Source organism: Berghia stephanieae, chromosome 14, assembly GCF_034508935.2.
Source record: "Berghia stephanieae isolate SIO BIC M18660-M18661 chromosome 14, UCSD_Bste_1.3, whole genome shotgun sequence".
NCBI lineage: Eukaryota > Metazoa > Mollusca > Gastropoda > Nudibranchia > Aeolidiidae > Berghia > Berghia stephanieae.
In genome coordinates this window covers 23,357,800-23,377,799 of record NC_088373.1, presented here as the reverse complement: position 1 = coordinate 23,377,799, position 20,000 = coordinate 23,357,800, and the positions used below count along the sequence as shown (strand labels likewise).

The 20,000-nt window shown below is 35.5% G+C and overlaps 3 protein-coding genes across 3 annotated transcripts in view; all 3 read left to right on the top strand.

Annotated features, from left to right (window-relative positions):
• The window catches only part of LOC144959397 (uncharacterized), a 39,475-nt gene extending 31,050 nt beyond the window's left edge, over positions 1 to 8,425 (top strand). The window contains exons 16-17 of the mRNA XM_078891976.1: positions 1,496 to 1,581; positions 5,935 to 8,425. Coding sequence (XP_078748102.1) covers positions 1,496 to 1,581; positions 5,935 to 5,967 — 119 coding nt within the window. The 3' untranslated portion in view covers positions 5,968 to 8,425. The remainder of the gene's footprint in view (positions 1 to 1,495; positions 1,582 to 5,934) is intronic.
• Positions 1 to 20,000, top strand: part of LOC144959398 (uncharacterized) — a gene marked incomplete in the record, with an annotated part of 122,076 nt that overhangs the window by 41,175 nt on the left and 60,901 nt on the right.
• Positions 18,580 to 20,000, top strand: part of LOC144960048 (uncharacterized) — a 19,196-nt gene continuing 17,775 nt past the window's right edge. The window contains exon 1 of the mRNA XM_078892996.1: positions 18,580 to 18,717. The gene's annotated coding sequence lies outside the window, so the exon portion shown is untranslated. The remainder of the gene's footprint in view (positions 18,718 to 20,000) is intronic.

Genomic DNA, 20,000 nt, shown 5'->3' with positions numbered 1-20,000 from the left:
CTTAAATATAATTTTAAAAATAAAATAAGTAATTAATATAATATCAATATAATTAATTTATATAGCGCCTAGTTCTAGTCAAAATTGTTCATTGGCGCTTTACATCAACGCATCTTATACCATACACATATATAAAATAAACATATTAGATATCCACATTGATATGATAATATAATAGATTTTAATTAAATGCATACTAAGAGTCTAAATTATATGCCCTGCAGAAAAGTTCAGTTTTTAACCGCTTTCTGAATAATAAGTGAATGTTTCACTATTTTTGTTTCAATAATGATAGAGTTCCACAATCGAGGGGGGCATGGTGGTCAAATGATTTCTCATGAAAAACTAAAGATTTGTTGGGGGTTCTCTTGAGAGATTTAAATATGACTGAATTCATAAAGGTGGATAAGTTCTTGAAGGTAAACAGGAGCAGACTTGTTTAAGCAATTGAAGTTGTGGGTGAGTATTTTAAATTTAATTCTAAATTTCATAGGCATCCCGTGTATATCCTCCATCTAATGTCAGTTTCAATAATATTTGAGAAGACTTTTCGATACCTGCCATGAGCAGATATAATTACTACGTGTAAATCATATTCTAATTCCAATAATATGTGTCCGGTTTAACTCTCTCCTTACCGGCCGGTTTCAAAATTATTCCCAAAACACCAAACCCACCCATCACAATAATATATTTTTCTTACTCAAACAAAAGATTAACAAGTACATTCTAAGCATAATATTTTTCAGAAAAATGAACTCTATAAAACAATGTCAAGTTTTTATGTCTATAATCAACAAATTTTCGTCAAATTTCATGAGAAACAAAAATATCAGAGGAAAACGTTGTTGGACGCATTGTTACGAATGTAACAAATTGAAGAGTGCTCAACACAAGACGCCAAAAATAAACCTCTGGTTAAAAACGAATGGTTGTATGTAATGATGTCTATAGTTCTTTCTCCTCAATCTCTATGTATATCTCTCTATCTCTATCTCATCTCTCTCTCTCTCTCTCTCTCTCTCTCTCTCTCTCTCTCTCTCTCTCTCTCTCTCTCTCTCTCTCTCTCTCTCTTTCTCACCTCTATGTATATCTCTCTATCTCTATCTCATCCCTCTCTCTCTCTCTCTCTGTCTGTGTGTGTGTGTGTTTGTGTGTGTGTGTGTGCGTGTGTATTATTATTATTATTATTATTATTATTATTATTATTATTATTATTATTATTATTATTATTATTATTATTATTATTATTATTATTATTATTATTATTATTATTATTATTATTATTATTATTATTATTATTATTACTATTTTTATTATAATCCTAATCATCATCATCACCATCATCATCATCATCCTCATAATCTTTATATTCACCACAATCAAAACGGTCAGCATTTATCACATGACAATACACTCCACTAGCAGCACCGCCAACATCTCATCATCAAAATCATTACATCCATATCACCAATACCATCACCGTCAATTTCAGGAAAAGGGAACCTAAAACACAAGAAGAAAAATCCAAAGAAAGGCAAAAGTCAACGAATGTATTTTTACCAGGGACAATTTCCACGGGTGAGTTATTTTTGTTTCATTTCAAGAAATGAACTGATTAGGAAAAAGTATCAACAACAATAAAAGAATTATTACAACTTAGAATTTCACTACTGTCTATTCCTACAACAACAACAACAACTACTACTACTACTACTACTACTACTACTACTACTACTACTACTACTACTACTACTACTACTACTACTACTACTACTACTACTACTACTACTACTCTCGTACTACTAGTAGTACTATTGGTATTACTACTATTTCTTCTTCTTCTTCTTCTTCTTCTTCTTCTTCTTCTTCTTCTTCTTTTTCTTCTTCTTCTTCTTCGTCTTGTGGAAACCTCCAATATTGCCGAGGATCGCTCCACATTTTGTAGGGTTTTACATTATAAACTTGCTAAAACTCTGCACATAATACTAATTAAAAAAAAAAAAACACACACACACACAGATTAAAAGTCACGTTGTAAACTCTAGCAATTGCGTGAAGGCATGTTGTCAACCGTTTTCAGCCACTTCAGCTGGGAGGCTATTCTATAGTCGGGTAGTGGAAGGGAAAAACGAATACATGTGAGCGTCTGTTTTTGATGTTGGGATGGTTACTCTTGCTGTGTGTCCCCTCGTATTTCTTGTGCCGATATCTTTGATGTCGTTTGGAAGTTTAAGGCACGAATTTTTGTAATAGATCTTGTGGAACAATTTAAGTTTATCTATCTTTCTTCTCTTTTCCAGAGGTTCACGGCCAATCCGTTGTAATATTCCAGACGCACTTGAGAAAGGATCGAATGTGTTTGTGATGCGTCTTGCTGTTTTTCTTTAGATATTTTCTAGGGTGTCGATGCTTTTCTTTGTATATGGGTCCCACATTGAGCTGCCATACTCCAAAATTGGTCTAACAATCATTTTAAAAGCAAGGGCTTGAGTGGTGATTGGGCATCTTTTTAAATTGCGGGTGATATAAGCGCTTGTTTGATTTGCCTTTGAAGCCAGGTGACATATGTGGTCATTCCATTTGAGGTTTTTAGCAAACTCAATGCCAAGGTATTTAGCTGTCTTTACATGTTCCAGGCTTTGACCATGAAGTTAGTATTCAAATGTAATAGGTCCTTTCTTATTTGTGAAGGTTAGCACATTGCACTTTGATACGTTAAATTCCATTTGATTTATTGTTTCCCATTCTTGTAATTTAGCTAGATCGTCATTTAGAGTTTTGCGGTCGTCTGTTGTTCTTATCTGATTATACAATACTGTGTCATCAGCAAAGAGGCGCACTTTTGACCTTATACCTCGTGGAAGATCATTTATGTACACTAAAAATAGGACGGGCCCAAGGACTGAGCCCTGAGGTACGCCTGCTGTCACCATCCCGATAGTGGAAGTCTCGACAAGAACTTGTCTCCAGAAAAGTTACAATCTATTGTAAGGTTTTGTTCCTGATACCAACGTCATACAATTTCTGGATTAACCGATGGTGAGGAACCTTGTCGAAGGCCTTGGCAAAGTCCAGTAGTACTAGATCAATTTGACCACCTTTTATCAATAGCAGCTGACAGATCATGTGTTAATGATAGAAGTTGAGTTTGACATGAGTGGTGCTTCCTAAATCCGTGCTGTTCATCACAAAAAATACTGTTAGTTTCGAGATAGTCAGTTATTGAGGATCTCACTATATGCTCCAACAGTTTGCAGCAAATGCAAGTTAATGAAATTGGACGGTAGTTTTGAGCCCTGCTTCTGAGCGTGATTCCAAACAATTGGTATGTCTCCCGTTTCAAGAGAGAGTTTGAACAAATGTGTGAGGGCAGGTGCAAATTCGTTACTCAATATCTTTAAGAGACGGGATGGTATTTTGTCTGGGCCACATGCTTTCTTTGGATCTAGAGTGGCGAGGAGTTTGGAAACGCCCTCTACTGTCACATTGATATCGGTCATAGTGTTGGAATCGTTTTCTTAGCCTTGCAGTTGTTGAGTGGTAATTTTGGTATGAGCTTTTGAAGCAAAAACAGAGCAGAATTGGTTATTAAGTATGTCTGCTTTTTCCTTTGCATCAGAGTATAATACACGATCATGCTCAAGGGGCGCTATACCAACCGAATCGTACCTCCTACTTTTTATAAATTTCCAGAGCTTTTTGTTTGAGTCTTCACTGACAAGATCCTTAACATGATTATGATAGGCTTTTCTACTCTCTTTTTGTGTTTCTTTTTTCAGTCATTCGTAAAAGTACCAGTCTCTCTTACTGTTGGACTTTCTCGCTCTGCTCCATGCCTTTTGTTTCCGTCTAGATAATCGTTTGACGGTGGTGTTTATCCATGGTTGGTGAAATTTCCTTGAGCTTTTCTTCGTTGGTACATGTTTGGTCATCATTTTGTTTAGGTGGTCGTTGATGGCAGTCCAAACATCCTCAGTGCTTTCTAGATGTTGATTAATTATGTTTTCACTAAAAAGACGTGTTTCTGCCCGCATTTCGGCGATATTTGCCTTTTTCCAAATAGTAATAGGGTGTGATTTTTTTGTGATTTTGTTTGCTTTGATAGTGCTTTCCGTGATGAGGATGTCATGGTCACAAATGCCTGAATGGTTGTACACTTGACAATTAAATTTGGTCGATTTGTGATAAATAAGTCGAGGATATTTGTACCCCTTGTTGGATTTTTGTTTATTTGACTAAGGCCAAAATCTTGCAAGGTGTTAATAAATGCTTGGTTTATAAATGAAGGATATTGGTAACTGATTATTTTTTATTGTTCCCAATTGATAATAGGTAGGTTCAGGTCTCCGCTTAACCAGAGTACATTTTTCGGGTCTAGGCTATCAATACAGAGTGTTATCTCAGTCATTTGTTCCATAGTTGAGTTTGAAGGTGTTCTATACATAGCGCCCATAGTGAGTAGGCCTTGTTCTGTTTTGATATTTACGATCACCGATTCTGATTTTGTTTGAATGTCAAGCTTTAATACTGAGAGGTTCGTTGTTGTTGCAACCAGCACCCCACCATACCTATCTTCTCGGTCATTCCTGAAAACGTTGAAATATGTCTCTGGTGGAAATATTTCACTGTCCTTTATTTCGAAATGTAGCCGTGTTTCAGTACCTATGATTATGTCTGGTTTTATGTCTGATATCAATTTCCAAAACTCCGGTAGTTTTGGAATTATACTTTGAAAGTTTATGGTCATAGTTCTAACATGTTTCTGGGTTCACCATTACGGTCACTGTTAGTTTGCATGTTTGCTATATTAAGCGTGTTATGATTTGAGTTGATTTGGTTATTGATTCTTTTTTTTTTCATTTGGCCTCATATTGACCCTTCTTCCCCCCTTTGTTGTTATTGTCTTATTTTCACAAAACACGTTCTCATTATGTTTACTTAAGTCCTGCATCCCATCAAAATGATCAGCTGTTGTCATTATGTTTTGTTGATATGTTGATGTGTCGTTTACTATTGGCATGTTGTTGTTTGTGTCGTTGACTGGTATGTTGATCAGAGACCTTGGGCACCGTTGTGTGTTATGTACTTTGAGTGCTCTATTAGTATGAAAGGGCGGTGGTCTGTGACCTATTGGAATATTTATTTTTCTTCGTTTCCGCACACCACCACGACTTGGTCGTAGCCGCTGGCTATTACTGCTATTATTGTTACCGTGATACCGAGACGATTCTGTGTCATTCCAATAAATGTTGTCGTAATAAGGATAAAAGTAGATATGGCACATCGTGACTAAAAATCTTAACTTAAGTGTAAACAATAAATGGCTAGTACAATACTTCAAACAATGGGATCTACACCATTAAAATGTTAATTTATCTAAAAATCCTCTTATGAATTTCCAAGAAATATATATCACAATGTAGAATAAAACTTGATAAAAACAACTCTATAGAAATATTCCCGACTTTTGTTTTAGAAATCAAAAAAAATCACACAATTAGGGAGAGAAATAACAACACGGCTGCCGGTTATGCGAACTACACACTGTTCTACTACTACTACTACTACTACTACTACTACTACTACTACTACTACTACTACTACTACTACTACTATTACTGCTGCTGCTGCTGCTACTACTACGACTACTACCACTACTACTACTACTACTTTTACTATTACGACTACGACGACTACTACTACTACTACTAATACCACTAATAGTAGTTCTAGTACTAGCACTACATCCAGTTCTTCTTCTTTTTCTACTTCTGCTTCTACTATTACTACTACTATTACTACTAATAATAATAATACAAATAATAATACAACTACTACTCATAGTTTCGCTTATATCAAACAGTTCGACCCTTTTAAATTACTAATACACACATTAATAATCTCTAATTACTTCTAACATTTTGATTTCAGCCTCCGACGATGATGTGGTGGCAACAATATTGATTGGTTGGAAAAAAGAGGACCTGCCTTGATTGTACAGACGCAATACACAAAAGAAACATCACACAAACACACACACACACACACACACACACACACACACGTATATATACAGCATCAGATACTTATAACAAGGCAAACTAATAATATATTTTGTGGTTTATTTATTGAGAATAGAAAATAAAGAAAAATAATAGGAAGACAAATTCTGCATACGGATCCATCATATATATATATATAAAGCAACAATTTTGCCAAAAAAAAAACTCATCTTTAAAATATCCATCGGTTACATTTACTCTCATTCTTGCAAAACTTTCCTCAGCTGGGAATTGGGAATGTTACATATTGTACGACATGGGTTTTTTGCAAAATATAATCCCAAAGTTTGCAAGCAAAATCTCAAATTTAGCAAGCCAAAATCAGCAAATTTTGCAAATGTTTGCAAAAAGTTGGTAGTAGTCTTCCTAAAATCTCATTATTAGTTCGTAAAAGAAAAAGGTATTTATTTTCTTTATAGGGTTCCATGGCGCTTGCAACAAATGTAAGGTTATATCCGCGCCGGTAAAAAGGAAGAAAGTGAGATTTTTAAAAAGGAACTACTATTGATTAAGAATCTTTTACGTTCTACACGAGCTATCAAGTTAACAAAAAAAATGTCTTTTTAAAATTATCATTGTTGTTGGGGGTTTTGTTTTCTTTGCAGTCGAGATCAAAGAATTCTCCACAATTGTGGGGCTTTGTGCTCTAGTGGTATGACACTCGCTTTAGGATCGGAAGGTCCTGGGTTCGAGCCTCGCTTGGCGCATAGTTGAGACCTTAGGGAAGGCTCTTTACTCACATTATCTCGCTATACTGAGGTGTAAAATGAGTACCTGATCGTTAACACCGTTGTCTCTGTTCGAAATAAAATTGTAACATGCGCCAAACAGGCGTCATGTCCCGTCCTAAATGTTAAATGTTGGTGTTGGTAAGAGACCCCTTGTAAAGCGCTTTGAGCAGCTTTAGTGGATATTGCGCTATACAAAATCTCAATTTAATATTTTTGTTGACATCAGATTCAGCTTTCTGTTGTTCACTGTTAGATCTTTACGACTTTGCTCTGACATCGAGATCCCAATATCTTTCTAATATTTTATGCAAAAATCGTTTAACAACCGCACACCATTACAATGCCAAAACTGAACTGTGAAAAATGAATGGACCCAGTCGTTTGGACTTTTGGAAGCTGGATACGATGTAAACATGGTGGCTAATGTTTTCAACATAATAATATCTTACATGTCAGTCCTTCGCTTACACCACAATCGTTTTCCGGTGGGTCCGTTAAAAATATCCCACGGCAAGGATACTCACACTGATGAAGATATTCTTCTGGGTGGGATTTCTGGCCTCACATAGTGGGCATGGAGGCATTTATGGTGTCTTCTATCCCCCCTATATCTGCTTTCCAATTGCTTTCTGTCTTTGTCTTGGAATAAGATTACTTAGTTTTGTCCTGACCCTGGCCGGAGTCCTTGACTGGAAGGGAAACAGTCAAATGTATTGTTTTTGTTTTGGGAGACAGTGCAACAGATGTGATATGCGACGTTAACTTTTTGAGATAGGTCTGCTTGCAAGTCTGTTGGGTTGATGTTGAAAGAACAGCACCAATTGAATCATGACCAATGCGCTCACAACCCCATACGATGGACCCTATATAAATAGTCACAAGTAATGAATGCTCAACAATGTATCCAATCAGTCTTGCAACCACGTGACATTATATTTATCAACCACCCTGGCAATTACATTTGACATCTTGGCCCTCGACAAGTCACCTCCCCTTAGTGCCTAAGGAACCCATGTGGAACTTGGGCACTAACAAAAAGCGAAGAAGATAAACTAGATGCCTTCCATCGGAGAATTCAAGAGAATTCTAAATATCCACTCCGCAACCAAAATAAGTAACAAATCGCTGTACATAGAATGCAAAGATCCAAATGCTATCGATTTATTTTTTTGGAAACAAGATGGAGACTATTTGGACATATCTTAAGGATAGACCGAAATGTTCCAGCTTACAAGGCAATGGCGTTATTCTTTACACCAAGCGAACATAACAAACACAAAGGCAAACACATAGCAAGCATAGAACACTACGATCAAAATAAAGACCTCATACATATTCATGCTTTATTACTGGTAGACACACGTGTTCTTGTATATTTTCTAATCATTTATATTGGATATAATATATTATTATTATATATAATGGGTTGCTGGTTTGCAAACCAGATTAATACTACCATCTTTTAGGTGGTGCAATATTTTCATTGATGAATTTAGTAAATTACTACATTTTTGTTGTTCAATAATAAGATCATATATTGTGTTGTTATAATGTACGATTGCCTGTGCTTGTGTATTTGTATGTGCCTTTTTCCGTGAGTGTATTTTTTTTTTTTATTTAAAAATAATCTACCTTTACAATATTATCACTTTATCTGAATAATAAAATTATATTACAATAAATCTTGAGTGTATTCTTGTGCCTTAGAGGTAAAATCTCAAAACAATCAATAGCACATGCAGATCTTAACGTCCAGGAAATATTCCCACATCGCTGTCTTTTTGAAGTCTTTTGATTTCCAACTGTGGTCCAGGGAAGTCAACCTTGCAGCGTGGCTCAGCGGTACGGTCTTTGCTTCGTACCCGGGAGTTACCGAGTTCGATCGCCCGCAGCTGCGTTGTGTGGCCTTGAGCAAGTCACCTTAACTAAGCTCAATTGGCGGCGCTGCACTGCCGCTGACGCCCGGGTTATTCCAGTCTCTCCTTGGTATATATCCTGGAGAAAAATGTCCCCTATGGAATGAATAAAGGGATTTATTATTAATTTGATGGTTTTTTTTCCAACAAATTCTGTTTTATTTTTCGTGATGCCATCTGCCTTTACTCTTGGAATCTAAGGCTGTATTCTTTTGGCCTTCTTGGTGGGAACTTTTGACCTCCCATGTGAGCAGGAGATCACTTTCTGTCTCTCTACTATCCCCCCAAATCTGTTCTCCGAGTTGCTTTCTGTCGTTTGTCTTGGAAAAGGATTACTTGGTTTGCCTTTGAGTTGCCCAAGTATGTAGCTGAGAGGGAAACAATCAAATGAATGGTACTATTTTTGGGAGGTGATATTTATTTTGTTTTAAATCATCTCTGCTCTTAAATCCTCAATGGCTTGTATTTGGAAAAGATGCCATAGGCCCGTCACTGCAGATGTTACAGTTTCTACGTATAGCGTATACCGGTCTGATTTGCTTTTTATGTAGTTTGGGATGACGGTGGGTGCGCTTGGGTCGTTGATGGTTTTACACTGAAGTCAAGAAGAAGAAGGAATACCAAATATTTTATATTATCATCATTATCATTACTGTTGTTATTATTATTATTATCATTATTATTATTATTATTATTATTTTTTTTTGTTTTTTTTTTTGGTTAAAATGCTGATGATTATGATGATAATGATGATGATGATGATTATGATGATGATGATGATTATGATGATGATGATAATGATGATGATGATAATGATGATGATGATGATGATGATGATGATGAAAATCATATTAATAATAATAATAATAATGATAATAATAATAAAGAAAAGAAGAAGAAGAGAAGAAGAAGAAGAAGAAGAAGAAGAAGAAGAAGAAGAAGAAGAAGAAGAAGAAGAAGAAGAGAAGAAGAAGAAGAAGAAGAAGAAGAAGAAGAAAGAAGAAGAAGAAGAAGAAGAAGAAGAAGAAGAAGAAGAAGAAGAAGAAGAAAGAGAAGAAGAAGAAGAAGAAAAGAAGAAGAAGAAGAAGAAGAAGAAGAAGAAGAAGAAGAATACTAATAGTATGAAAACGAAATCCCAGTAAAAGTCTAAATAATAAAATGGCCAAATCAAGAGTATATTGGTCACGCATCGCTGAAAACAACATGATATTTTAAACTACCTCAATTACTTGGTTTTATGTGTTGATTACCCTGTCATTTGTATATTTTGAATCGGCTTCTTGTCAAAAACAAAATGACAAAGTACGAATTTAATATGGTGAAATGTATGTTTACTCTCGACATTGTCTCATTAAACTTTGAAAAACTACTGCCAACAACTAAATTAGCCTACAATGGTATTATCACGTCACTCAATCAGAAAAGGAAACGAGGACAGCGAGGAGATATAAGAGAACGATTAAAAAGGCGCCGACACCGCCCACCACTACCATCAATCATTCTGTCTAACGCACGCTCGCTGAGATTTAAGATCGACACCCTTGCTTCCCTTACAAAGTTTGACATCGATTATAGAATTTCGTACATGATTGGACTAACAGAAGCATGGTTGTCGTCCCATACAGTGATATAATAATAATAATAATAATAATAATAATAATAATAATAATAATAATAATAATAATAATAATAATAATAATAATAATAATAATAATAATATACAGTGAAAATTGTCAGTCTGAACTTAATGTCAAAACTGGAATAAAATTAAATTAAAATTAAAGTTAGGCTCAAAGCGTATTCTGTGAGAGAAACTATTCATAACTCATAAATCATTGGATTTTATATATTATGCAATCTTTGTATCATTTTGTCCCGCGCACCTTAAAGCGATAAATTACAGTAGTCATACCTGCTGGTTACCGAAGCATGAAGATTAATTGGTGTAGTGCTCTCTTCAAGAAGATGTTTAATTTTACAAATATTTTTTAAATGATGAAAGCTGGATTGGCAGGTAATTGTTATGTGATTCTGCATTGAAGCCTCAGAATCAAAGAATGAGCCAAAAATTCTTGCAATTTGCTATATCTTTAAATTTGAGTCGCCTATGTCATGCAATACTATCAAGATTTATTTTTTCCTTTATTTATTGGTGCCAATCAATAAAAGTTCTGTCTTAGAATAATTTAATTGAAGTTTATTTTCTAACATCCAAGCCTTAATTGCGATGCAACAATTTTCAATATTTAATTTCAAAATTTAGAAGTGTTGCTTTGGACGTGTTTTCATTTTTTAGGAATGACAGAGATTCCTCACTAGCTAAAATGAAGGGGGAGGTGCTTGCATCTATGTGAACGACAGAATGTGTAAAACCGAAAATATAGTAACGAAAATCAACACACATGACATTGAACTTTTATCGCTGTCACTATCTACCCCGGGAATTTAACGACATAAACATCGTCATTGTTTCCATTCCTCCAAGTGAGACGAGCGACGCTGCAAAACAAATAATCGACGACCAAACCTCATCACTCCTACTCCGTCATCCGTAAAGCCCCTTTATTAAGTTAGGCGATTTTAATCACTGTCATTACTCAACACCGGGCTTTCAACAATACGTAAAATGTGAAACAAGAAAAGACAAAACATTGTACCTGTGCTACTGAGACAGTAATATCACGTTTAATTCAGTTCAGAAACAAGCCATTGAAAATTCTGATCACAATACCCTTCAATGGGAGACATCTATATTCATGTTTACGTCCAACCAAGTCATGTATACAGTCTCAAGGAGGACTGGTTCACGCGTTCAATGAGATTGAAACTCATTTTTTGACATCACACATGATATAATATATCATGTGTTATGTCAAAAAATGAGTTTCAATCTCATTGAACGCGTGAACCAGTCCTTCTTGAGACTCTATACATGACTTGGTTGGACGTAAACATGAATATAGATGTCTATACAACAATGTAGTTCAGGTGAAGTGATACAGAACATTATTTTGTCAACGTATTCCAATTACTATTAAATTGACAATCCTACTTTGTCAGCAACCGTGACTTTGTGTAAAAAATAAAAGTAGCATTGCACACTAGAGCTGAGACTCTGAGCTTTCATTTGATGAATAAATTATATTTGTAGAATAATATGTTTAAAACGTATGAAGGGGAAGGAAATATTTTTCAGTTAAGCGTCTTGCATCGATCTTATTCAATGTTGCCAGGTGACTTTGCGAACATTCCGCCAACTTTATGCCAGAAATTCGCCAAAATCCGCCAACTTTATCCTACTTCAGCAGTGATATTTGCCCAAAACCCGCCAAAAACTGTGCCATTTGATTTAAAACACTTAAAATCAACAATATCGTATTGTCTCAGAATTAAAATTATGTTACTTAACGCTATTCACCTATTTACACCTGTTTCCTTTTTAAATGTATGAAGATTCGGAGTTGCGATTTTCTTTGAGCGGGATTTAGACCATCAGATATCGCTTTCACCTTCGGTTCATCGGAATTAGTTTGTGTAATATAAACCAAGGTCAACAGTACTTTAACAATACTTGACTTGACTTACTTCACTTAGATGCCTTTCCCGTCTCGACCGAAAGATCGGGTCGCCTTGGCTGTTTCTAGTATTTCCTGTTTGAGGTGTCTCCAATATTGCCGGTCCTCTGCTAGGGTTCTCAGGTTTTCAAGGTCCCCTGCCGTTATGAGACTAATGCTTTGTCCAAGTGTTGTGAGGCTTTTGTTTAGGATCACAGGGAGTGTTGTGATCGGTCTTCCTCTGAAAAGGTTCCCGTGTTTTTGGAAGTATCCCACATGGCTTGGTTAGCTGGTATGTTTTTGTCCCTGCGTAGTATGTGACCGAAAAGTTGCCATCGTTGATGTAAAATGTCAAGGGAGATTGGTCCTTCTTTTGTGATCTTATAGAGTGATTCATTTGAGATCTCTTTTGGGTATTTGATGTCCAGTACCCTTTTTAACTGTGTGCGATGGAAGGCATCCAGATGTTCTTCTTCGGATTTTGTCAACGCCCAAGTGCCGCAGTTATACAGAAGTACCGGTTTTACAAGAGCACGGTACAGTTTCAGTTTGGTTTTTCTCTTTATTTTGTCACCTCTAATCCATACATTGGTGAGTTTACTGAGTGCGGCGTTTGATAGCTGTTTTCTTCTTTGTACATCCTCGGTGTCTCCAATCAGTGAGCCGACTTTCTTTGTTCTTTTCCATTCCTCTTTGTTCCTCGATATTGTTGTAAATTCGGTTTTATTGGCATTGACTTGGAGGTTATATTTCATGAGGGTATTTTGTATGATACAATACGTGCTCCTAAAAGTCACTTTGGAGGGGAAAAGAAGAAATAATTAGACCTGTCTGCTATACTTTTACTTTTTTTAAAGGGTATACAAATCATCAAAAATCCGCCAAAAAATTCCGCCATCCGCCAGTTCATTTTTCCCCGCCACGAGATGATAAAAACCCGCCAGTTTGGCAGAAAATCCGCTGGAATCTTAATTGTATAGTCGATTCTCTGACCAAAAGAACCGGAATTGTCAGTATTCGATTAAAAGGTAATAAAATACTTTGCCCCGCCCCTCGTTTGTACTGGTGACGGGCCCCGTCTACGTCGGTGTGATCCAATCAATGCGTCAGTCGCACATGATTTTTGCCCACACACGCGAGGTATTACACAACGACCGTCCACGATCATATGCGCTTACAGAGAGAGCATCAACATAGTATTGCGGATACGTCTCTCTTATCAACTGAGGCAATCTAATTATCTAAACTTATTTTGATGAATTGTTGACAGTGATGAGTTGAAAAGAATGAAAAATAGTAAGGAATGCACCGACGATAAAGCTTACCGGCCGTGGTAGTCACTGACATCACGGTTCGGTAACTCAGAATAAAAGAAGGCTGAGACACAATTTAACTGATGCATCAGTGAACTTTTCATCAAAATAAGTTATTTGGCCATATTTTTATTTTATTTTTTAAAAAACAGAAACAAAATAACGCAAAGGTATCATGCCCTTAGCTACGATGGAAATTGCGAAGATAAGAAAAATAAGTCTTCTTTATTGATTTATCAGACATTTTTTTTAAAATGTGTATGAAAATCATGATAAATTTTACGATGATTAAGAACTTGAAGAAAAACGAAACGCTTTGTTCATCTATCTCTCCCTGGCTCAAAATTTATTTTTAAATGATTATTTTAATATAATAACACAGAATTTATATGGCGCAATATCCACTAGACATGCTGAAAGCGCTTTACAAGGGTTCCCAAGAAAACAGCAACACTAAACAGGAAGGACGAGACATGACGCATGCTAGGCTATATCTTTTTTTAAATTCCAACAGAGACAACGAACGGCCGTGTACTCATTTTACACCTGAGTACTGTGAGATAATGTGAGTACAGCCTTTTTCAAGGACTCAACACTGCGCCGCTCAGAGCGGGTCTCGAAACACGGACCTTCCGATCCGAAGGCGAAAGTCATACCATTAGGCCCCATAAAAGAACTGCGAGGGGAACTGTTCTGTCGACCACATTTACTATCTATTGATTAAAATTTATTTCTCATTTCAACAATTTTGTAGAAGACACATAGTTCTTGGTATCTAAAGTATTGCAAATTTAACACTGGTCACAAATCTGACGTCAAAACAGCGAAAATCCGAAAAAAATTGTCCACTTTCTTATTCTGTCACGCTCCCAATTGCCTATCGCTAGGAAAAATATTCAGCAATACGGGATTTGCGAGCTACCGACCGTCCCTCCGCATGCCACCCAGGTATTTGGCCACATACATTGCGATTTCATGACTATTTTCTTCAGCCGTGCCTGTTCCCAGATCGTCACCAGTAGAAAACACCACGTGTATGGGACCTCTTACAGACTCCCAGCTGGGTGGGAATTGAGGGGGGGGGGGGTCAGAAAAATCTCGACCGCACCCGGGATCGATCTTAGCCCCTTTGCATGTGTAGTGAGTGCTCAACAAACTGAGCTATCAGATCCCTGATGTAAGACATTTTTTGTTTTTCTATTTCCGCTCGGACTTCATCTATCAATATAGTAAATTCACAACCAGCTTGTATGTGCGTTTTAACCTGATTCTCTTGAGTTCTTTCAAGTTTTGTTTTAAAAGGGTCACGTTTCATTCAACGATAGTTCCTGGTCATATTGAAACAACGGATTCCAAACACGCAATAAGTTGACGTTGATAATGTTAGACTGTGCTAAAAGCAACAGAGCGAAAAGAATATGAAAATGAAAATGATGATGTAAACAGGTACTTAACATTGACTAGTAGGGGACACGCCTGCAGACATGTTTATAAAAGAGTCTAGTAAACAGCAATTCAACAACCATTATTCATCTTCTAATAATAGTAATGATAATAATAATAATAATAATAATAATAATAATTATTATTATTATTATTATTATTATTATTATTATTATTATTATTATTATTATTATTATTATTATTATTATTATTATTATTATTATAATTATTATTATTATTATTATTATTATTATTATTATTATTATTATTATTATTATTATTGTTATTGTTATTTCCTTATTTGCAAGCATGATAACCCAATTTTTTATGGGCTCATTATTGTAATGGAAATCTCAAAGAAATGACTCAGAATATTGTCAATAATCTTAAAGTACGCCCATAAATGGGTTCGGATGTCAGACCTGCATATATGTACACGGTTTTGGTTGCTTTGGGATCTACATACCACATATGGCCGGTTCTTCTTCTTCTTCTTCGTCTTCTTCTTCTTCTTCTTCTTCTTCTTCTTCTTCTTCTTCTTCTTCTTCTTCTTCTTCTTCTTCTTCTTCTTCTTCTTCTTTTTTTTTTTTTTTTTTTTTCTTCTTCTTCTTCTTCTTCTTCTTCTTCTTCTTCTTCTTCTTCTTCTTCTTCTTCTTCTTCTTCTTCTTCTTCTTCTTCTTCTTCTTCTTCTCGATTCCATGCAAAATACTCTTTGCTTTAAAAACTATGTTCAGAAGACTACACTGGCTGCCCGTTCGAGCCAGAATCGAACACAAAATTGCCCTTTGTTCTGACAACGCACTACATTCCGGATCTCCGACTTACATTCAAGAACTTGTGGTCCCCTACTCCCCAATTCGCCAGCTTAGGTCATCGGAGATCCAGCTACTAAAAGTGCCAAAAACACGGCTTGCTAATTTCGGTGATAGATCTTTTTCTAAAGCAGATCCTCCCACTTGAAACTCGCTTCCTTTGTTAGTAAGGCTCTCTGGCAGCGTAGAAAATTTAAAGAAAAATCTAAAGACCCATCTTTTCCAGAAATTGTTATCCAAGGCATTTTTTTTTATTGAAGAGTAAATCCTACCTTTTATTTTTTTATTCCATTTTCGTGAATGTCACTTTCAATCTGTAAAACTTGCATAGTGATTGTGTGCGACTGTTGTGTGTGTGTACGAGTGTGTTTATGATTTGATAAGTATATAATATGCAAAAGTATATCGGTATTTAGCGCTAATAAAGGACCCGTTGTTATTATTATTATTATTATTATTATTATTATTATTATTATTATTATTATTATTATTATTATTATTATTATTCATTTTCTCAGCTTAATCGGGTGTAAAATGAATACCTCGTCGTTAACAGCGTTGTTTATGAAAAAGTAACTGTAATATCGCCTAAGAGACTTCATGTCTCGTCCTACTTGTTAAGCATTGCTTTGGACCTCTTGTGAAATGCTTTGAGCATATCTGTCCGGAAAAAAAGAATGCGTAGAAAAAAACGATGTGATACGAACAATTCTTTTTTTTAATCAAACAAATACAGCTCATTACCCACGAAATGTGCTCAAAGGACTTAGACCAACAACAGCAACAAGTAATAATATGTCGAGCGAGACATGACGCCTGTTAGGCGATATTGCAAATTTATTCCGACAAAGAAAACGCTGTTAAAGTCCAGGTCTGTGGTGATAATGTATTTTGTAATGCACCAACTTGATCTTTTGTTTGCATATATATTTAAAAAATAATAAAAAATTTTAAAAATATATAAAAATCCCAAACAAACAACTTGAGTTTTTCTATAGAGTAACCCATGCGTTGAAGTGCGTCCGTATAATATGAAGAATGGGAGATTTGTTTTTTAAAGAAATATTCCTAGATATTATGGTCGGCTGCGTGTCACTTGCGCAGTTCAAAGTGCGAATGATCGTTTTGTTCCCTGGCTTGTTTTTTAGAATATTTATTGATTCATTTTTGTGTTGGCGATTTTTTTTAAATGTTTTAGGCGGGGGGGGGTGATTCTAAAACAAACAACTAAAGTTATTGGTCAATTAGAGCAATTATAACATTGGGGCATTGAAGAAAAAAAGACTGTGCAAAAGCAATTGTTTTAACAGTTATATAAATATTCATATTTGAAAAAATTACTAACGAGTATTTAAAGGTCTTTTGACCCAAGTAACCCTTAATGATTGAAAAAAAGATTTCAAAATAAACATTATGCTCTATCATCATGACATCATAAGATATCGTCCCCAAAGCATTCCATGAAGGAATAATATAGATAATTCATCAAACAAGATGTATGATGTCAACAGAAATCGCCCATGTTGTCCAAATGAGCATAATGGGGGGTTATTACTCTTGACCAAGCAAAGGAAAAAAATTAAAGTGCCTGAAGCAGGGCTCGAATCCGGAACCTTCCGGGCCACAGTGCAATGCTCGGCCACTTCGCCCCCTGTTATAATTATTAGTATTGTGATTATGATTTCGGATGATTCGGATTTTGAAAATCAAATTAAAAATAATACGCTTTTCGGTGCGTCATTTGAAATATGCTATAGCATAGGGGGCAAAGTGGCCGAGTAGTTAGGGCATTGCACTATGACCCGTAACGTCCCGGGTTTGAATCCCGCTTCAGGCACTTTCGTATCCAGATTATTAACCCCCCAACTTGCTCACTTGGACAACATGGGTGATTCCTGTTGACATCAGACATCTTTTTTGATGACTTATCTATATTCGTTCCTGGAATGGCCAGGCAACGATATCCTATGATGTCGTGGTGGAAGGGCATCATTTTTTTAAAAAATTGAAAATATACTATCTTCTTGGCATTCAATAGAAGAATATGGATAATACATCAAACTAAATTTCTAATGATGAAAGGAATCGTCCTTATAGTTCGAAGTGAGAAAATGGGAGTTAATAATCTTTCACAAGGAAATAAAATCAAAACAAAAAGTACCCGAAATGGACTTGAACGCGGAACCTTGCTGGTTGCTATGCAATGCCTTATCTTCTGGGACATTTTGAATTTTTTTTTTTTGAAAAAAGCTTCGCTCAATTTTTATAAACATAATTGAGAAGAATAAATAGGCACTTTTATAATTGGCAAGAAGGCATGATTCATATCGGGGGGGGGGGGGGAGTAGGGGGGGGGGGGGTTAAGTCAGGCACCCTGGAGCAAGGGGGAGGGGGGAGGACAGGCATTCCTTTATAGAAAACGTTCATTTGTGTTTTATTCATTAATAAATTCATACCACTTATCAAACAAATTTTATGAAATGATTTATTTTAAAGACTCAATTACGTTTTATTCTTTCAACGGAAAGACGTAAAAAATTTATTGAATTCAGCTTGGCTTTTTTCATTCAAACAAATATTTAATTGGTATGTGTGTGTGTGTGTGTGTGTGTGTGTGTGTGTGTGTGTGTGTCTTTGTCTGTGTTTGAGTCATCATGGTTGATGAAATCCTTTCTTTATTTCTTTTTATTTATTTAGGTTTTTCTCCATTTCTAGTCATAAAATTTAATGAATCCCTTTCTTACTCAACTATTATGCATCTCTTTCTCATTCAACAGTATGCCTCCGATTCATATTTATTGTTAAAATGTAGCAATGACTAAGACATTTATTTCTTCTATTTCTGTTGGGAAATATTACGTTTAAATCAAAGCCTTATCTCAAGTAAGTCAAAATCTTTTTGAATTTTGAAAAACCCTTCGCTTCATAAATATAAAAAAGTTATAAAGTTTCAAAGGTGGCATTTATTTGGATGACTCACAAAGAGAAAAAAAAAACCAAAATATTTGGCACTATTTTTCTGCGTTTTATTCTGGTTATGGCTGTATCTCACTTAATACTTAGAATATGATACTGAAACATGGCAATTTTAGGGCAAATTTCTCAGATGAATACATCAAAAGAGATATTGCTTGTATGGATTTAGAGCTGTATGGCTAGGGTCAACCGTAATACTGTTTAAAGATATACATAACACTGATCATTTGGACCATTTCCACAGAGTAATTTTGTGTTAACAACCCATACAAATGATGTTAAAAATGCCTGATAATTTTTTATCAATCAAAAATGTCCTTGAGACCCTGACATATTACTTCTGGGAGAGAGAGAGAGAAAGAGAGAGAGAGAGAGAGAGAGAGAGACGCGGAGAGAGAGAGAGAGATATAGAGGGGAAAAGCGTGTGTGTGTTAATTTACTGTGAGGAAAAGAGAAATTGGACAAGTCTTATTCAAAGGGGACAAAGATTGTTAAAAAGTCGAATTATCAACTGATTAGTAACACAAAATGCTAGAACCGACAGGGTTAACACCACTATGACGTAACAATGAAAAAGTGCCCAAAAAGTGAGAGAGGTGAGTCTTCCATAGGTGTATAAATTTCTTTTTATTATAAATTTTTTGGGTTTTCAGTACTTTGGCGGGCAGAGCTGCCAAATTGCCACAGGTGTGGCCAAAATTGGCAAAATGTAGAATGTTATTTAATTTTATTTATTTACGTTTGATCAGTGACTTTCATTCTAGTCAATTCAATTTTTTTGTTTGTCAAATCCAATTCGTTTTGAAGCGGGTCAATCCTGTACTGAAAACCTAGTGCCTTATGGCAGCCTTGCCTCGCTGACGTCATGTTCGCAAATTGGGTTGGTCTTTTGTGGTGATACATGAAAAGTACTTACCATATTCCAATTAAATTTGAAACATAAATAGATATAACCAAATTAAATATCTGCTCTTGACATTTCTAGAAATATTTTACTAAAAAGGCAAACATCTGTTTTTAACGGGTTTCTTTAGTAATCGCAAGAGTTTTGCCGCTTGACATAATCTGAAATGACCTCTTTACTAATTGTGTGCCAATTTCAGACATTTCTATTGATAAAAAGCGTCGTAAGGAATTTTTTTAAAACAGCATACACGAAATCGCAGTGTCTCATATTTTACCGTGACTTC